The sequence below is a fragment of the Bufo gargarizans genome, chromosome 4 (assembly GCF_014858855.1).
Source record: "Bufo gargarizans isolate SCDJY-AF-19 chromosome 4, ASM1485885v1, whole genome shotgun sequence".
Taxonomy (NCBI): domain Eukaryota; kingdom Metazoa; phylum Chordata; class Amphibia; order Anura; family Bufonidae; genus Bufo; species Bufo gargarizans.
The window spans coordinates 297,134,043-297,148,638 of NC_058083.1; the positions used below are offsets into that span (position 1 = coordinate 297,134,043).

The following is a 14,596-nucleotide window of genomic DNA, read 5'->3' on the forward strand; positions in this document are numbered from 1 at the left end:
AGAGTTCACATGACCATTATTTTTACATTCTTCTGATCCACCAGAAGAACAGAAAAATAAAGAAAAAAATTGATTCTGTGAACCAGTTACACACATTTGGCATCTGTTTGAGCCATTTCCATCTGAGATCTGTTTTTTTAGATGGAAAAAAGCTCATACAGGAGGACCGGGATGTGTTGAATGCAGTGATCCCTGGGCTCTGTACTCACCGATCCTGGTCATCTGCTGCAGGCTCCTCTCCCTGTGCTGTGACCTGCGCACAGCGTTAGAACGTCGGCGCTCTGTGACCTCTGCACTGCAGTCTGATTACCATGGAAATCTGATCTGAGGTCTGAATTGGGTGGGGGTCTTATGCAAATCTGGGCTCTGATCTGAGGTCTGATTGGCAGTCATTCACATTAGGGGTTTCATTTGAGGTCTTAATGGGGGTCATATAATATTGGGGGTCTGATCTGAGGTCTGATTGGGGTCTTTATAACATTGGGGGTCTGATCTGAGGTCTTCATAACATTGGGGGTCTGATTGTGACTTTTAGCTGAGGTCTGATGAAATTTTTTTTTTTCTTATTTTCCTTCTCTAAAAGTGCATCTTATGGGCAGGTGCATCTTAGGGTTCATGCATACGGCCGTTGCTGTCTGAAAATTGGAAAAGGAACGTCCTGCCATAAAGTGGACAAGAATAGGACATGTTCTATTTTTTGTGGGTGCCGCGGAATGGACATACGGGTGTGGACAGCACGCAGTGTGCTGTCCACATCTTTAGCGGCCACATTTGAATGAATAGGTCCACATCTGACCTGCATAAAATGTGGATTGGATGATGACAAAAAAAACGGTCATGTGTGTGAGATGAGGAAACAGCTCTCATTGTGTGAACATTGTATTTATGCCAGCAATGTGGACACATATGAACATGGGACCAACACAGATGCTTTCAGCTGCCAAACACACAAGCAACAGGTCAGCCAGTCTCAAAAATTACAAATCTGCTGATAGGTGCCCTCTGAATGTCTGCTGTGTAAAACAGCAGAAACCAGATGGCTATGCTGCACGCTATTATCCTCATTTTTTAAAGTCATGGTTTAAACTATACATGTACAGTGGCAGTTGTGAAAGGGTAAAATATTGATGTCCTATCCTTAGGATACAACATCAGTATCAGATTGGTAGGGATCTGACACCCAACACCCCTACAGTACCTATCAGGTGTTTAGGGCAGCTGCCATTACCAGAAACTTAACAGTAGGTGGAAATGGAAGCATAATGCTCTGTCTTCTGTGTAGTGGCCATGCAGACATACTGCAACTCTACTCCCATTTACTGCAAAGGAAGCTGAGCGGCAGTATGCCAGCACAACTCTTACACAGTGGAGGGAACCATCTGCTTCCAGTTCCTTGCACTGTTATTCTTTTTGTGCTGGTGGCTTCTCCATAATCATGATCTGAGGTGTTGGACCCCCACTAATCTGTTATTGATGACATATCCTTATATGTTATTATTATCTAAAAGGTGGACAACCTGGGACTTTTGTAGAAGACTATCAGATTGGTTTATCAGTCTTGCCAATGTAGGTACTAAACTATGTTTATTTCCATGGAGATACTCCAGAACATCAGCACACTTACTGGTCTACCAAGGTTCAATTTTTATCAATAAAAAAAAAAAATCACCATTTAAAAACACTTTACTACATACAGTATTTGTTAATATACTACCTTTTCCAGACATAAAGAAGTCTGCGAATGTTTCAAAATCAACTGGATAACTTAATTTGGAAAACATTTGGTAGAAGTGGTAAAAGGAGACCATGGCATCTTTTGGGTTTCGGTACACGTATATAACCTGTAAAAAATAACATTTAATTTCATTAGAGCTATTGTAATATTGTTTTGTGATTGTTTAACAAAGTACATCCATTAGAGATACTAAGTGAGGTTCAAAGCAGGATTCCAGGAGGACTGGGAAAGAGGATGTCCCCTCTTTACAGTCACAGTCCTGGGGATAAATAGATGATCAGAGAGATCTCTGTACTGACCCCTGATATATTTATACTATACTATTAGATCTCCCCTCAGTCATCCCTTTTTCTTTCTGGGTTCTGTAGTCCACCCATTCCAGTTATTACTTTAGTTGCCCTCCTCTGAACCCTCTCCAGCTCTGCTATGTCTGCCTTGTTCACAGGAGCCCAGAACTGTACACAGTACTCCATGTGTGGTCTGACTAGTGATTTGTAAATTGGCAGGACTATGTTCTCATCACGGGCATCTATGCCCCTTTTGATGCCACCTATTATCTTATTGACCTTGGTAGGAGCTGCTAAGTCCTAAGTCCTTTTCCATGTCAGTGTTACCCAGTGTTTTACCATTTAGTATGTACTGGTAACTTGCCTTATTCCTTCCATGTGCATAACTTTACATTTGTCAGTGTTAAATCTCATCTGCCACTTCTCTGCCCAAGCCTCCAATCTATCCAGATCCATCTGTAGCAGTATACTGTCCTCTTCCGTATTAGTTACTAGAGATGAGCGAAACGAAGTTGACGAAGTGGAATTTGATCCGAATTTCAGGAAATATTTAATTAGTACTGAAGTCAAATTTCCTAGCGATTCGTGGTAACGAATCACATTTTTCCTAAAATGGCTGCTGCACATCTTACAAAGTGATTAGGAAAAACTTTATAAAATAAAAAAAAAAACATAAACGATTGAGGTGTTCATGGAAAGATTATCCATAGTATAGGGAAAGGATAGGGAGGCATTATCCACACTCTAGGGAGAGATAAGGGACTAATATGAGAGTTTAAAGCCTAGGTAATAGGAGCCATTATATTACACCTTGCTGCTCTAATTGGGGTTACTAAAAGTGAAGTGATCTATTACTACAGATTTTATGTTTTAAATAGTAATTGCAGTAATCCTAGCATCTGTTATTGGGCTGGTAGTGTCATCTGATACAACCACTTTTTGGGTGTATTTTCTATATATATAAAAGTACGTCCATTCATCCTTGCTTTTGGGGTGAATTTGCAGTCTGATGCAACCAGTTTTGGGGTGTATTTATTTCATATATTAAAGTACTTCCATTCATGCTTGCTTTTGAGGTGAATGTGCAGTCTGTTACAACCAGTTTTGCGATGTGTTAATTTTAAATATATAAAAGTACTTCCATTAATCCTTGCTTTTGGGGTGAAATTGCAGTCTGATAGTATTGCTCTTTTTGTCACAGCGTGGTGTGGGTAGTAAACTCCACACCGAAGAACCTAGAGCCCAATCTGACCCTAAAGTACCCTGGAAATAGTGTCAGAACAAAAGACGACCTGTTCCTTCCCAGCTGAATGAACAGGAGACTCCCTAAGGCCTAATACTAAAAGATAGGGGAATATAAGAAACAAAAAATAGGGAAAAGACACTTAACTCCGAAGTACGCAGATGAGCAGGAACTCAGAGGAGAACCAAACACCAGCATGTCCGCAACCAGAAGGAGCTATCAACCGCATAGTATGATGGATGAGACCAGACTAAATAGAGGAGCGGGAATGACCTAGAGCTTCACCTGAGACAAGAGGTGTGGTCATAACCAGCAACAACACAGAAACAGTGAAACCAAAGAGGCTGTCAGATCACATCACAAGCAGCGAGTCTCTTAGATCTTCTGACCCCTGTCACAGGAGAGACCGTGACACTTTTCCCCTTGCAGTTTCTTTTAATTTACAGTATGTCGGACAGACATGTGACAGGCCCTTCTAGGGGAAGGGCAGTGGTCAAAATGTTTCCGGAACAGGCAGAAGTAGCAGCAGAAGAAGGAGGGGTGGCAGCAGGAGTCACAGCGACAGACCTGAGATGCCAGTGTCATCTAGTGGTCGTGTCTTGACCAGCAAGCCAGTGGTCCTTGAATGGTTGACTCTGTCTTCTACTTCATCGCAAGTGACATCAGACAGCCCCAGTCAGGAGTCGGTGGGTTCCTCTCACATAACCTTTAGTTGGCATTGCCCAGTAACAAGCTCTGTGCCCCCACCTGTCCTCAACCTGCCTCTGTCATTTTCTGTTCCCTCAGCTCAAGAAGTATTGTATGCCGTCGACTTGGCTCCACTTTTCAGCGGAGGTAGTCAGCAGCTACTACCCAGCCAAGATCTGGAGGAAACATCCTCTGCTTCCTCCGGTAGGCGGGAAAGTAGTCATGATGAAAGTCGCACAGGAGCTGGTATTGCGAGCGATCAGGCACATGGCCCTAAGACTGGTGACGGAGATATCAGTGACTTGCAGACAGTAGTGGATGATGATGTGGCCGATCGCATGTGGGAGCCGGGTGAAGAGGGGGCTTCATCATCTTTAGGAGAAGAGGGTGGCAGCGGCTGAGCCAGCAGGGTGGTAGCGTGGCCGTGAGTCAGTAGGGTGGCAGCAGTGGGAGGTCGGGAGCCAAAATATGCCCTGAGGTAGACTGCCCGCTATGTAGGAGCCTACCTGTCTGGATAGAAGTAGTGGTGCAGGGGTTCATAGAGGCAGCGGTACCAGGCAGCCAGCACGGATTGGTGGGGGAAAATGCCATACTCGGTGGTGTGGCAATTTTTTATCAAACCACAGGAGGACGTCAACATGGCCATTTGCAGAATCTGTGGACAGAAGATGAAGCATGACCATGGTGCCAATGCAGTGTCACCATAAAGTGGCCTGGGAAAACCGTGGTTCTAATGTAGTGATACAGCCTAAGGCACCAACCACTGCATCACCCAGTGGCCCGCACCCCTTTTCTGTAAGTCAAGGCTCCACCACCTCAGCAGAATGGAACTATGTTTCCTTCCCATCATCTAACGGTCCTGATGCTGCTGCTCTTTCTACTCCCCGTCAGTCATTTCATCAGCAATCAATCCCAGAGGCAATTGCAAATAGACAACAGTATGCGTGCATTCATCCAATGGCACAGAAGCTGAACATGCTCCTGGCCAAGTTGCTGGTACTACAGTCCCTCCCTTTCCATGTGGTGGACTCTGCACCTTTCAGAGAACTGATGGCTTGTGCTGAGGCAAGGGGAGAGTCTCAAGCCATCATTACTTCTCCAAAAAGGCAGTACCAGCCCTCCATACGTATGTTGAACAGAAGGTGCGCCAGTCCTTGAGCCTGTCGGTGTGTGCAGGGCCGGCGCTACCATAAGGCAGACCAAGCGGCCGCCTTAGGGCGCGCCCTGCGCAGGGCGGAAGAATGGAAGAATGAATGAATGCTTTTTTTTTTTTTTTTGCACTTGACTTATTGAACCCGCCGCGCCCGCCCTGCGAGTGCCGGCCGCGGCGATCGTCTAGTCTAGAGTAGTCAGGGACTCAGGGCAACAGATATCAAAGGCCCGCCCCCCCCCCCCCCCCCCCCGAGCCTGCGTGTGCGGCTGTGTGCCGGGCCGCCCGGCCGGCAGGGCAACATAGCTAGCTAGGCACTTAGGCAGAGATAGATGATCATAGATAGATGAATGATATTCATTCATTGGCTCAGCGTGCCGCTCTGGCTGCCACTAGTGACAACTTACAAGTCACCTGCACAGGGGGGGCGTGAGTAGACACAGGCAGCCGCGGCCTGCGCCCGCCAAGAAATTGAATCCGAGGTGTGGGACCAATAAATTGAAGCAGGGACTAGAGGTGAGGCGAGCTGACTGTGTCTGTGTTGTGTTTGCGCTCACCGTCCTGCAGCATTCAGAGTTGTGGGATGAGTAATAATACTTACGGGGGAGGAAGGTGAGATCACTAATGTCCATTTATAAGTGTCATCAGTAAACATCATCATACTTAGCGTCTATGATGGCAGCTAGAGGTCTATACAACCCCGGAGAAACTCATCTCGGCCATCTTCTTAAGATTCAGAATAGACAATGATTCCTTGATTTGTTTTATTCTGCTTCTATTCTCATTCTATTGGGCCATCACCTAGGCATATCTGTTCCTGGGAAAGCTGAGTGGCAATCGATATGGCAAGAGTGAACGTACCATAACTTGTGTCTCGTCTGACTAACAGACACAGCCGTCAGTCAGACTGAAGACGCAGCCAGCAGCAGAAGTCAGACAGTCACAGCCCTACTCAGGTGTTAACATGGAGGCCTTGAGGGGGAGAAATGTGACATGGGGGGCTGATGGCTGACATGGGGGGGCTGATCTGAGGCATTGGGGGTCTGATTGCTGGCTGGTCTGACCTGAGGTGTAATGGAATATATTTTTTTCATATTATCCTCCTCTCCTCCTCTAAAACCTAGGTGCGTCTTATGGGCCAGTGGACCGGTGCGCGGGGGGGGGGGGGGGGGGGGCGCCAAAATGTAGCTTCGCTTGTGTTGACAAAAATCCTTGCACCGGCCCTGGGTGTGTGCTAAAGTTCATGGCAGCGCCGATGTGTGGAGCTGTAACTACGGTCAAGGACAATATATTTCCTTTACAGTCCACTGGGTAAATGTGGTTCCTGCCCAGCCACACCAGCACATACTACCTATCATTGCTGGAGTGCAGGGGAGCCGGTGATCCTGTCATTCACTAACTGCAGCTCCTGGCGCTCCTTCTCTCCTCAGACCTGCTTCAGCAGTGAGACACATGTCATGACGTCACTGCTGGGCCGGGCCGGGCCTGGAGGAGAGAAGGAACTGTGCAGTGATGTAGCTAGAACTGACTGGGCCCCACAGAAAATTTTTGTACGCCCCCCAGTGCGTTCACATCACGTTTTTCCTATCAGTTTGATGTATACAAATGTGCAGCACTCCACATTTTTGTATCCTGCAAAGTCCAGTAAAGAAAAGTATACGTTAACATATATGTTTTTTTTTTACAATGGAACTGTATGGTAAACGGATGCTACTGTACAGCATCAGTCTGAGACATCTGTTAACATATACATTTTTGGTATGCATTAAATGGATGCCAAAAATGGGATGTGAACCCAGCCTTAGTGTCAGAATAAGCACCAATACACAGCGGAGCAGCGGGCGAAGAGGGGAGGCTGCCATGTACTGACAGAGCTTTACCTGGTGCTGGTGGTCAGGGATGCAGACTGTGTTTTCCAAGGACCATTTATCTACTGGGAAATACAGGGCACAGTATAATACACTAGAATCTATATACTATAAAGATATTAGCCCTACTCCCAAATAATAATACAATTAGGGGGTCATTTATTATATAGAAATATGTCTATATTAGGCATATTTCTGACACAGATTGTGGCGCAAAGGTCCTTAGCACCGCAATCTGCATCTTTTTCCCGCTCATGCCAGGTCTAAAACAGTGGCGTGAGCAGGGAAAAGGATACAGTTATAGCGATACAGTTATTGGATACCAGCACCATACAGTGACCGGATAACACCTCTGTACAGTGACCGGATAACACTGCTATACAGTGACTGGATAAAAGGGTAGAAGAGGGCACAATACATGGAATGAATAGGTGCACTGAACAGGGTGTGGCAAGAGGGCACAATACAGGGTATAAGGGGTATAAGGGGCACAGTAGGGGGTGGGGGGCACAGTCACATGACCCTGTGACGTTAGAAGGTCCTTATGGTGAATGCGGTTCAGACACCACCATAATGAGAGGCAGAGGAGTGAGACAGGGACCCTGAATGGACAGGAGGGGTAAACACAGCAAGTAGTTGGAAGGAGCTCTGAGGGGGATTCATACAAGAAGTAGTGGTAGGAGGTCTGTGCAGGGCAGCAACAGAAGATAGAAGGGTGGAACAGGAGTTCTGGATACACGAGGGAGGAAAGAAGACAGAAGGGGATCAATGAGGATGAGCTAGGACAGGATATGGGAGGGGGGGGGGGGGCAGGTGTCATGGAGGCAAACTGCTTAGGGTACTTTCACACTTGCGTTTTTCTTTTCCGGCATAGATTTCCATCCTAAGGGCTCTATACCGGAAAATAACTGATCAGTTTTATCCCCATGCATTCTGAATGGAGAGCAATCTGTTCAGGATGCATCAGGATGTCTTCAGTTCAGTCTTTTTGACTGATCAGGACAGAGATAAAACCGCAGCATGCTACGGTTTTATCTCCGGCCCAAAAAACTGAACACTTGCCTGAATGCCGGATCCGACATTTTTTTCCATAGGAATGTATTAGTGCCAGATCCAGCATTCAAAATACCGGAATGCCGGAACTGTCCTTCCGGTCTGCGCATGTGCAGACCGAAAAAAACGTGAAAAAAATTAATTCCGGATCAGTTTTTCCGTATGACACCGGAAAGATGGATCCGGCATTTCAATGCATTTTTAAGATGGATCATGATCATTCTGCCGCAAGTGTGAAAGTAGCCTTAATGAAGCAGTAAAAAAAACTCCTGTCCCACAGAGAAAAGACAGTAACAGTGCAGATTCACTGGCAAACTCTGCATGTCTGAAGCTGGTAAGGTAACCTGCTGCTCTGCTGAATGTAGTAAATCTGTCTGAAGCTCTGAAGCAGACAGCCTCATGTGACTCAGAGGGCTCTCCAGAGGGCTTTGCGTAAGTGAAATGACAGCAATGAGTGCTTCCATCTGTATTGATGGAAGTGCTCATAGCAGCTCAGTGCACGGGTTTGCCGGGTGCTGACGCCGGCCCTGAGAGTGCACATCGGTGTCACGCTGTTCTGTACCTAGTTTTCAATCCTGGCTGTCTCCTCGTCAACTGAAAATCGGAACCATGGTCACAGACAATGGGAAGAACATTGCGTCGGCACTGCGTCAAGGAGAGCTGAGCCATGCTCTCTGCATGGTGCATGTGGTTAGTCTGATTGTAAAGCGGTTCCTGAAGTCTTCAACCCATCTGCAAGACATCCTGAAAATGGCCAGGAAACTGCATGCACTTCAGCCCCTCCTACACTGCAAAGTACATCCTCCTTGAGCTGCAAAGGCAGAATGGCATTCCCCAACATCGCCTCATATGCAACGTTTTCACCCGTTGGAACTCCACCCTCCATATGTTGGACTGACTATATAAGCAGAGGAAGGCCAGAAATGATTTTTTGATGATCCAGGTGGACAGGAGCACTCCCCTGTGTAACTTTGACGTTAGTTAGTGGCAGCTCATGCGTGACACCTGCCATTTTCTCAGGCCCTGAGGAGGCCAACTTATTTGTCAGTCGCCAGGACTATGGAATGAACAACATCATTCCACTGCTTCATGTCCTGGAACAGATGCTGCTAAATCTGTCTGGCCAGGGGACAAGAGACGTGGCGCCTACATCAAGAGGTGTACATATAAATCATTGGGCCCAATAGCAAGAATCTGGATTGGGCCCCCTAACTCCGCCACTAGCCACCCCTGGCCCATCCCAACTTCTTTTCCTGGCTCCTCCCCTGCCACACCCCCATTTTCCAATTCCACCCCATTTGGAATTTTCTGCCTGCTTCTCACTACATTGTATGTCATGTTAAAGTACAACCTGTCCTGCAAAAACTAAGCCCTCATACAGCTATATGAATGGAAAAATATAAAAGTTATAGCTCAAGGAAAATAGGGAAGTAAACTGAAAATGCAAAAACAATAAAACCTCTGGTATCCTAAGGGTTAAAGGGGTTATCTAACCCATATTATGCCCCTAAAATTCCCCTGGCACTGCATACAGATAATACCTATGGCTGATGGGGGGGGGGGGGGGGGGGGGGTGCAGCCAATAGCAGGCCGTGTCTGAAATGAGCCTCTCTAGCGTTTCCTGAGATGCTAGGGAGGCTTGTTCCCTTCGTGACCTGCTTTGGATTGCCCCCAAAGTCGATGGATGTTTTCATTCGCGTGACAGGGGGAATGCAGTGGCGGCTGTGTGAGCATCAGGAGTGATGCGGGTGACGGGGAGTGAGGTAAGTAAGGTGCTCTGGCATTTTGGGAGCCATTATAGAGTTGGATAACCCATTTAATTCCTTGCTGCTGATGCCTAGTGTGCATAGCCACCAATCATATTTCCCCTCCCCCCCCACTGAGTGGGGATGTGCTGCTGGATACACTGTCCTCTATCAGCAAGCATAGTTCATGGGAGGGGTTCACACTGTCCTGAGTCCTATATAAATCTACAGTGTCCCCCCCCCTCCCCCCAACCCTACAGGAACTATATTTGCTGCTGCCCTCCCCCCATCAAAAATAGCCATAACTTTTTATTAAGACTGCTGTGCTCTTACTGTGGGCGGGCGGCCGGCTAGCTTGCCTGTGGCACACTACATGGGCAGTATTGTTTATTCTGGCCAGGTCGGCTCTGTGTTCAGTGATCAGAGGAGCTGGAGTGCTTCTTCAGTCCGGGCCGAGGGGGTAGCTGATTACTTTAGACTTGAGTTGAGGCAGGTGGCGGGCAGCACGTGAGTGCAGAGGACAACTACTGCACCAGGTGCGCTCTCAAAGTTCTGTGTGTGCTTGAGCTGCTGTGCTGCTCCTGCTGCCTGTCAGCGATACACTGGCCAATCAGCAGCAGGATCTTTGCCCTACTAAATGCTAGTGTGCAGTGCAGCAGACATAGTGCCTGGGAAGGAGCCTAGATCATAGACAGCAGGTCAGACAGGTAGGGGTCGTAATTGGCGGCGCTGCGCGTGCTACCTGTTCACAGGGGGCCACGGAGCCAGAGGGGGGCCCTGACTGAGCATAGGAAGTTAGGAACGGAACACAAGTAGAGAGTAAATTATGAATAAACTGGCAGAGTAGATGTGTCACATAGGGTAGGGGCCTTCCATTCACTCTGGGCCCCACTGTGCCGTGGCCCCCATAGCAGCTGCGTGGTCTGCCTATATTGGCAGTATGCCACTGCCTATATCTCATGGCCACCTGAGCCCTGTGGGGGCTGAACTGGAGAAGGAGGGGGACATTAACACACAAGCAATGTATACAGAAATGGGTGGTTTTTCTGCACATGTGACAGGAGAGTAGAAGCAGGTGGAGCAGGTGGAGCAGGAGGAGGTAGAGGGCAATGAGGAAGACCAGGCAGATGATCCCGAGACACAGTGGCAGTATGCAGTAGAGATGGAGGCAGAGAGTCCCTCTGAGTCCCTTGTAAGAGGCAGACCTGAATCAACCAGCAGCATTTCCAGCACTTATATCTATGCAGACTGTCATGTTTCCCTCCGGCCACCAGAGGCCACTGTGACTATTTTTTGTCACCTTACATCACAAAAAGTGTAATAGCAAGCGATCAAAAAGTCATACGCACCCCAAAATAGTGCCAATCAAAAAGTCATCTCATATTCAAAAAAATGAGCCCCTACACAAGACAGTCGCCCAAAAAATAAATAAAACTATGGCTTTCAGAATGTCGAGACAATAAAGAATCATAAAAAAAAATGCTTTGTTATGTCAAACTAAAACAAACAACCAAAAAAAGTTGTCATATTTGGTATTGTCACGTCCGTGACAACCTGCTCTATAAAAATACCACATGATCTAACCTGTCAGATGAATGTTGTAAATAACAAAAATTAAAAACTGTGCCAAAACAGCTATTTCTTGTTACCTTGCCTCACAAAAAGTGTAATATAGAGCAACCAAAAATCATATGTACCCTAAAATAGTACCAATAAAACTGCCACCCTATCCCGTAGTTTCTAAAATGGGATAACTTTTTTGGGAGTTTCTACTGTAGGGGTGCATCAGGGGGGCTTCAAATGGGAAATGGTGTCAAAAAACCAGTCCAGGAAAATCTGCCTTTCAAAAACCGTATGGCATTCCTTCCCTTCTGCGCCATCCCATGATGTGTATTTTTTTATTTGTTTAGTTATTATTTTTTTTTATTTTGGGAAAAGGGTGGTGATTTGAATTTTTTGGGTTTATTATTTTTTACTTTTAGATAGTTCCCATAGGGAACTATAACAATCAGTCATCTAATTGCTTCTATCATAAACTCCAATACACTTGTATTGGAGTCTATGATGATTTTACTACTTTCCTATGGAGCCCTATTACAGGCAAGGGCTCTAAAGGAAATACTATGCAGCAGCCTCGTGTCATTCACAAAGAGCCAGGCTGCTGCATACAGGCTCCGGCTCCTCAGATTGCCACACGGGGGTCCGGCGCAAAACCTAAAGTAAAACTTTATTTTTTTGTTGCATGCAGACGCCATGTTCACGATTGACCACAGCATTTGAGGGGTTCAAAGTTCTTGATCAACATTACTGGCAGTCGCGGCTATGGCGCCCGCATCAGCCAAGAGCGGCTGCCATGTTTAAACAACCGCCCGATGACGTACAGCTATGTCATTGGGTGTGATGGGGTTAATGATAGGTGCACTAAGTATTGTTATGACATCCCACCACTATGTCCGGTAGCATGTATGTATGGATAACAGAGAAATATCTCTCATATGCACTTTGCACATGCATTTTCCTGCCTCACAGTGTATGCCCCGCACTATATGCCCCACACTGTATACCCCACACTGTATACCCCACACTATATACCCCACAGTGTATACCCCACACTATATACCCCACACCGTATACCCCACAGTGTATATCCCTCCCCACACACGCACACACAGTCTTCGGATTCTAATATGCATCCGGTTGGTCAGGAGAAGTAATGTTTGAACGTCATTATTTGCTGGTTCCTTTAGCATTACCTAGGGTGCACCACGGGGAGGCGACCCACTGTACACCCCATACTGTACCGTCACCTCACTAGACAGGTACACCTCTCCTCAGATGGCCAATATCAGATTGCTCATACTCCACACACATACAATTTCAATATAATCCAATTTTATAACTGTAACATTAAATCTAATATTTTACTTTCAAACACTTAAATATTTTTTGTTGTGTTGAGATGATGACATTAATTTCTAATACTTTTATTTAAAAAATGTGGGATTATATGGTTGCATTTTTATCCTGCCGTGAATGTTACAGATGAAATACGACACCACCAGGTGCCGCTTGGAGAAGCAGCAGATCCTGCGAAAAATAGGTTACGAGCTATATTGTAACCACAATGGAAAGCACAAGCGGATGGCCATTATTAACCTCTTCCCGTCTGCAATCCATCTATATACGTGATAACTTCACATGCCCCATGAAGTTATCACGTGTATAGACGTCTGGAGCCTTACAGAGAGGAAGCGCTGCTTCACTGCTCTATGCAGCGCTTCCCCACAATGTACCCTGCTTCTTTCTTCTGCCCAAAGAGAACCAAGCCTTTAGCATCGGTTTCTGGGCAGAATAGTATCTGTTGACCACCACGATTTTTGTCCAATTGTGGTGGTCATATTGCTTACATGAACCGGCGCTCCCCTTGCTTTTTTTCAGCCTCCGCCTGCCTCCCCATCCCTCCTCCTCCCTCCTCCTCCTTGACATCGCTAAGAAATAAAGACATACCTACGATCTTCCCCTGCTTCCTTCTTCTGCCCAGGGATAACCAAGCCTATAGCATCGGTTCCTGGGCAAAGTAGTTTCTGTTGACCACCACAATTGTCTAATCGTGGTGGTCGAAAGTTTACATGACCCAGTGCTCCTGTCCTTATTTCAGCCCTCCTTCTTCTTCCTCCTTCACTTCACAGCGATCCAGTGAAGGAGGACTGAAGAAGACACGACACTTCTCTATATATCTTTATACATAGTATATATTAATCAGGTAGGAAAAAAAAATAAAAAAATGAAAAGATATTTCTATATGGGTAAAATATACATATATATATATATATATATATATATATAATTAGTACAGACCAAAAGTTTGGACACACCTTCTCATTCAAAGAGTTTTCTTTATTTTCATGACTATGAAAATTGGAGATTCACACTGAAGACATCAAAACTATGAATTAACACGTGTGGAATTAAATACATAACAAAAAAGTGTGAAACAACTGAAAATATGTCATATTCTAGGTTCTTCAAAGTAGCCACCTTTTGCTTTGATTACTGCTTTGCACACTCTTGACATTCTCTTGATGAGCTTCAAGAGGTAGTCACCTGAAATGGTTTTCACTTCACAGGTGTGCCCTGTCAGGTTTAATAAATGGGATTTCTTGCCTTAAAAATGGGGTTGGGACCATCAGTTGCGTTATGAAGTCAGGTGGATACACAGCTGATAGTCCTACTGAATAGACTGTTAGAATTTGTATTATGGCAAGAAAAAAGCAGCTAAGTAAAGAAAAACGAGTGGCCATCATTACTTTAAGAAATGAAGGTCAGTCAGTCTGAAAAATTGGGAAAACTTTGAAAGTGTCCCTAAGTGCAGTCACAAAAACCATCAAGCGCTGCAAAGAAACTGCCTCACAAGCGGACCGCCCCAGGAAAGGAAGACCAAGAGTCACCTCTGCTGCAGAGGATAAGTTCATCCGAGTCACCAGCCTCAGAAATCGCAGGTTAACGGCAGCTCAGATTAGAGACCAGGTCAATGCCACACAGAGTTCTAGCAGCAGACATATCTCTAGAACAATTGTTAAGAGGAGACTGTGTGAATCAGGCCTTCATGGTAGAATATCTGCTAGGAAACCACTGCTAAGGACAGGCAACAAGCAGAAGAGACTTGTTTGGGCTAAAGAACACAAGGAATGGACATTAGACCAGTGGAAATCTGTGCATTGGTCTGATGAGTCCAAATTTGAGATCTTTGGTTCCAACCACCGTGTCTTTGTGCAACACAGAAAAGGTGAACGGATGGACTCTACATGCCTGGTTCCCACCGTGAAGC

The 14,596-nt window shown here is 45.9% G+C and overlaps 1 protein-coding gene across 2 annotated transcripts in view; it reads right to left on the reverse strand.

Moving 5' to 3' along the window:
- Positions 1-14,596, reverse strand: part of LOC122936196 (amine sulfotransferase-like) — a 138,758-nt gene that overhangs the window by 76,880 nt on the left and 47,282 nt on the right. For both annotated transcript variants that reach the window (XM_044292285.1, XM_044292284.1), the window contains one exon: positions 1,715-1,841. In XM_044292285.1, the coding sequence (XP_044148220.1) occupies positions 1,715-1,841 (127 nt within the window). The remainder of the gene's footprint in view (positions 1-1,714; positions 1,842-14,596) is intronic.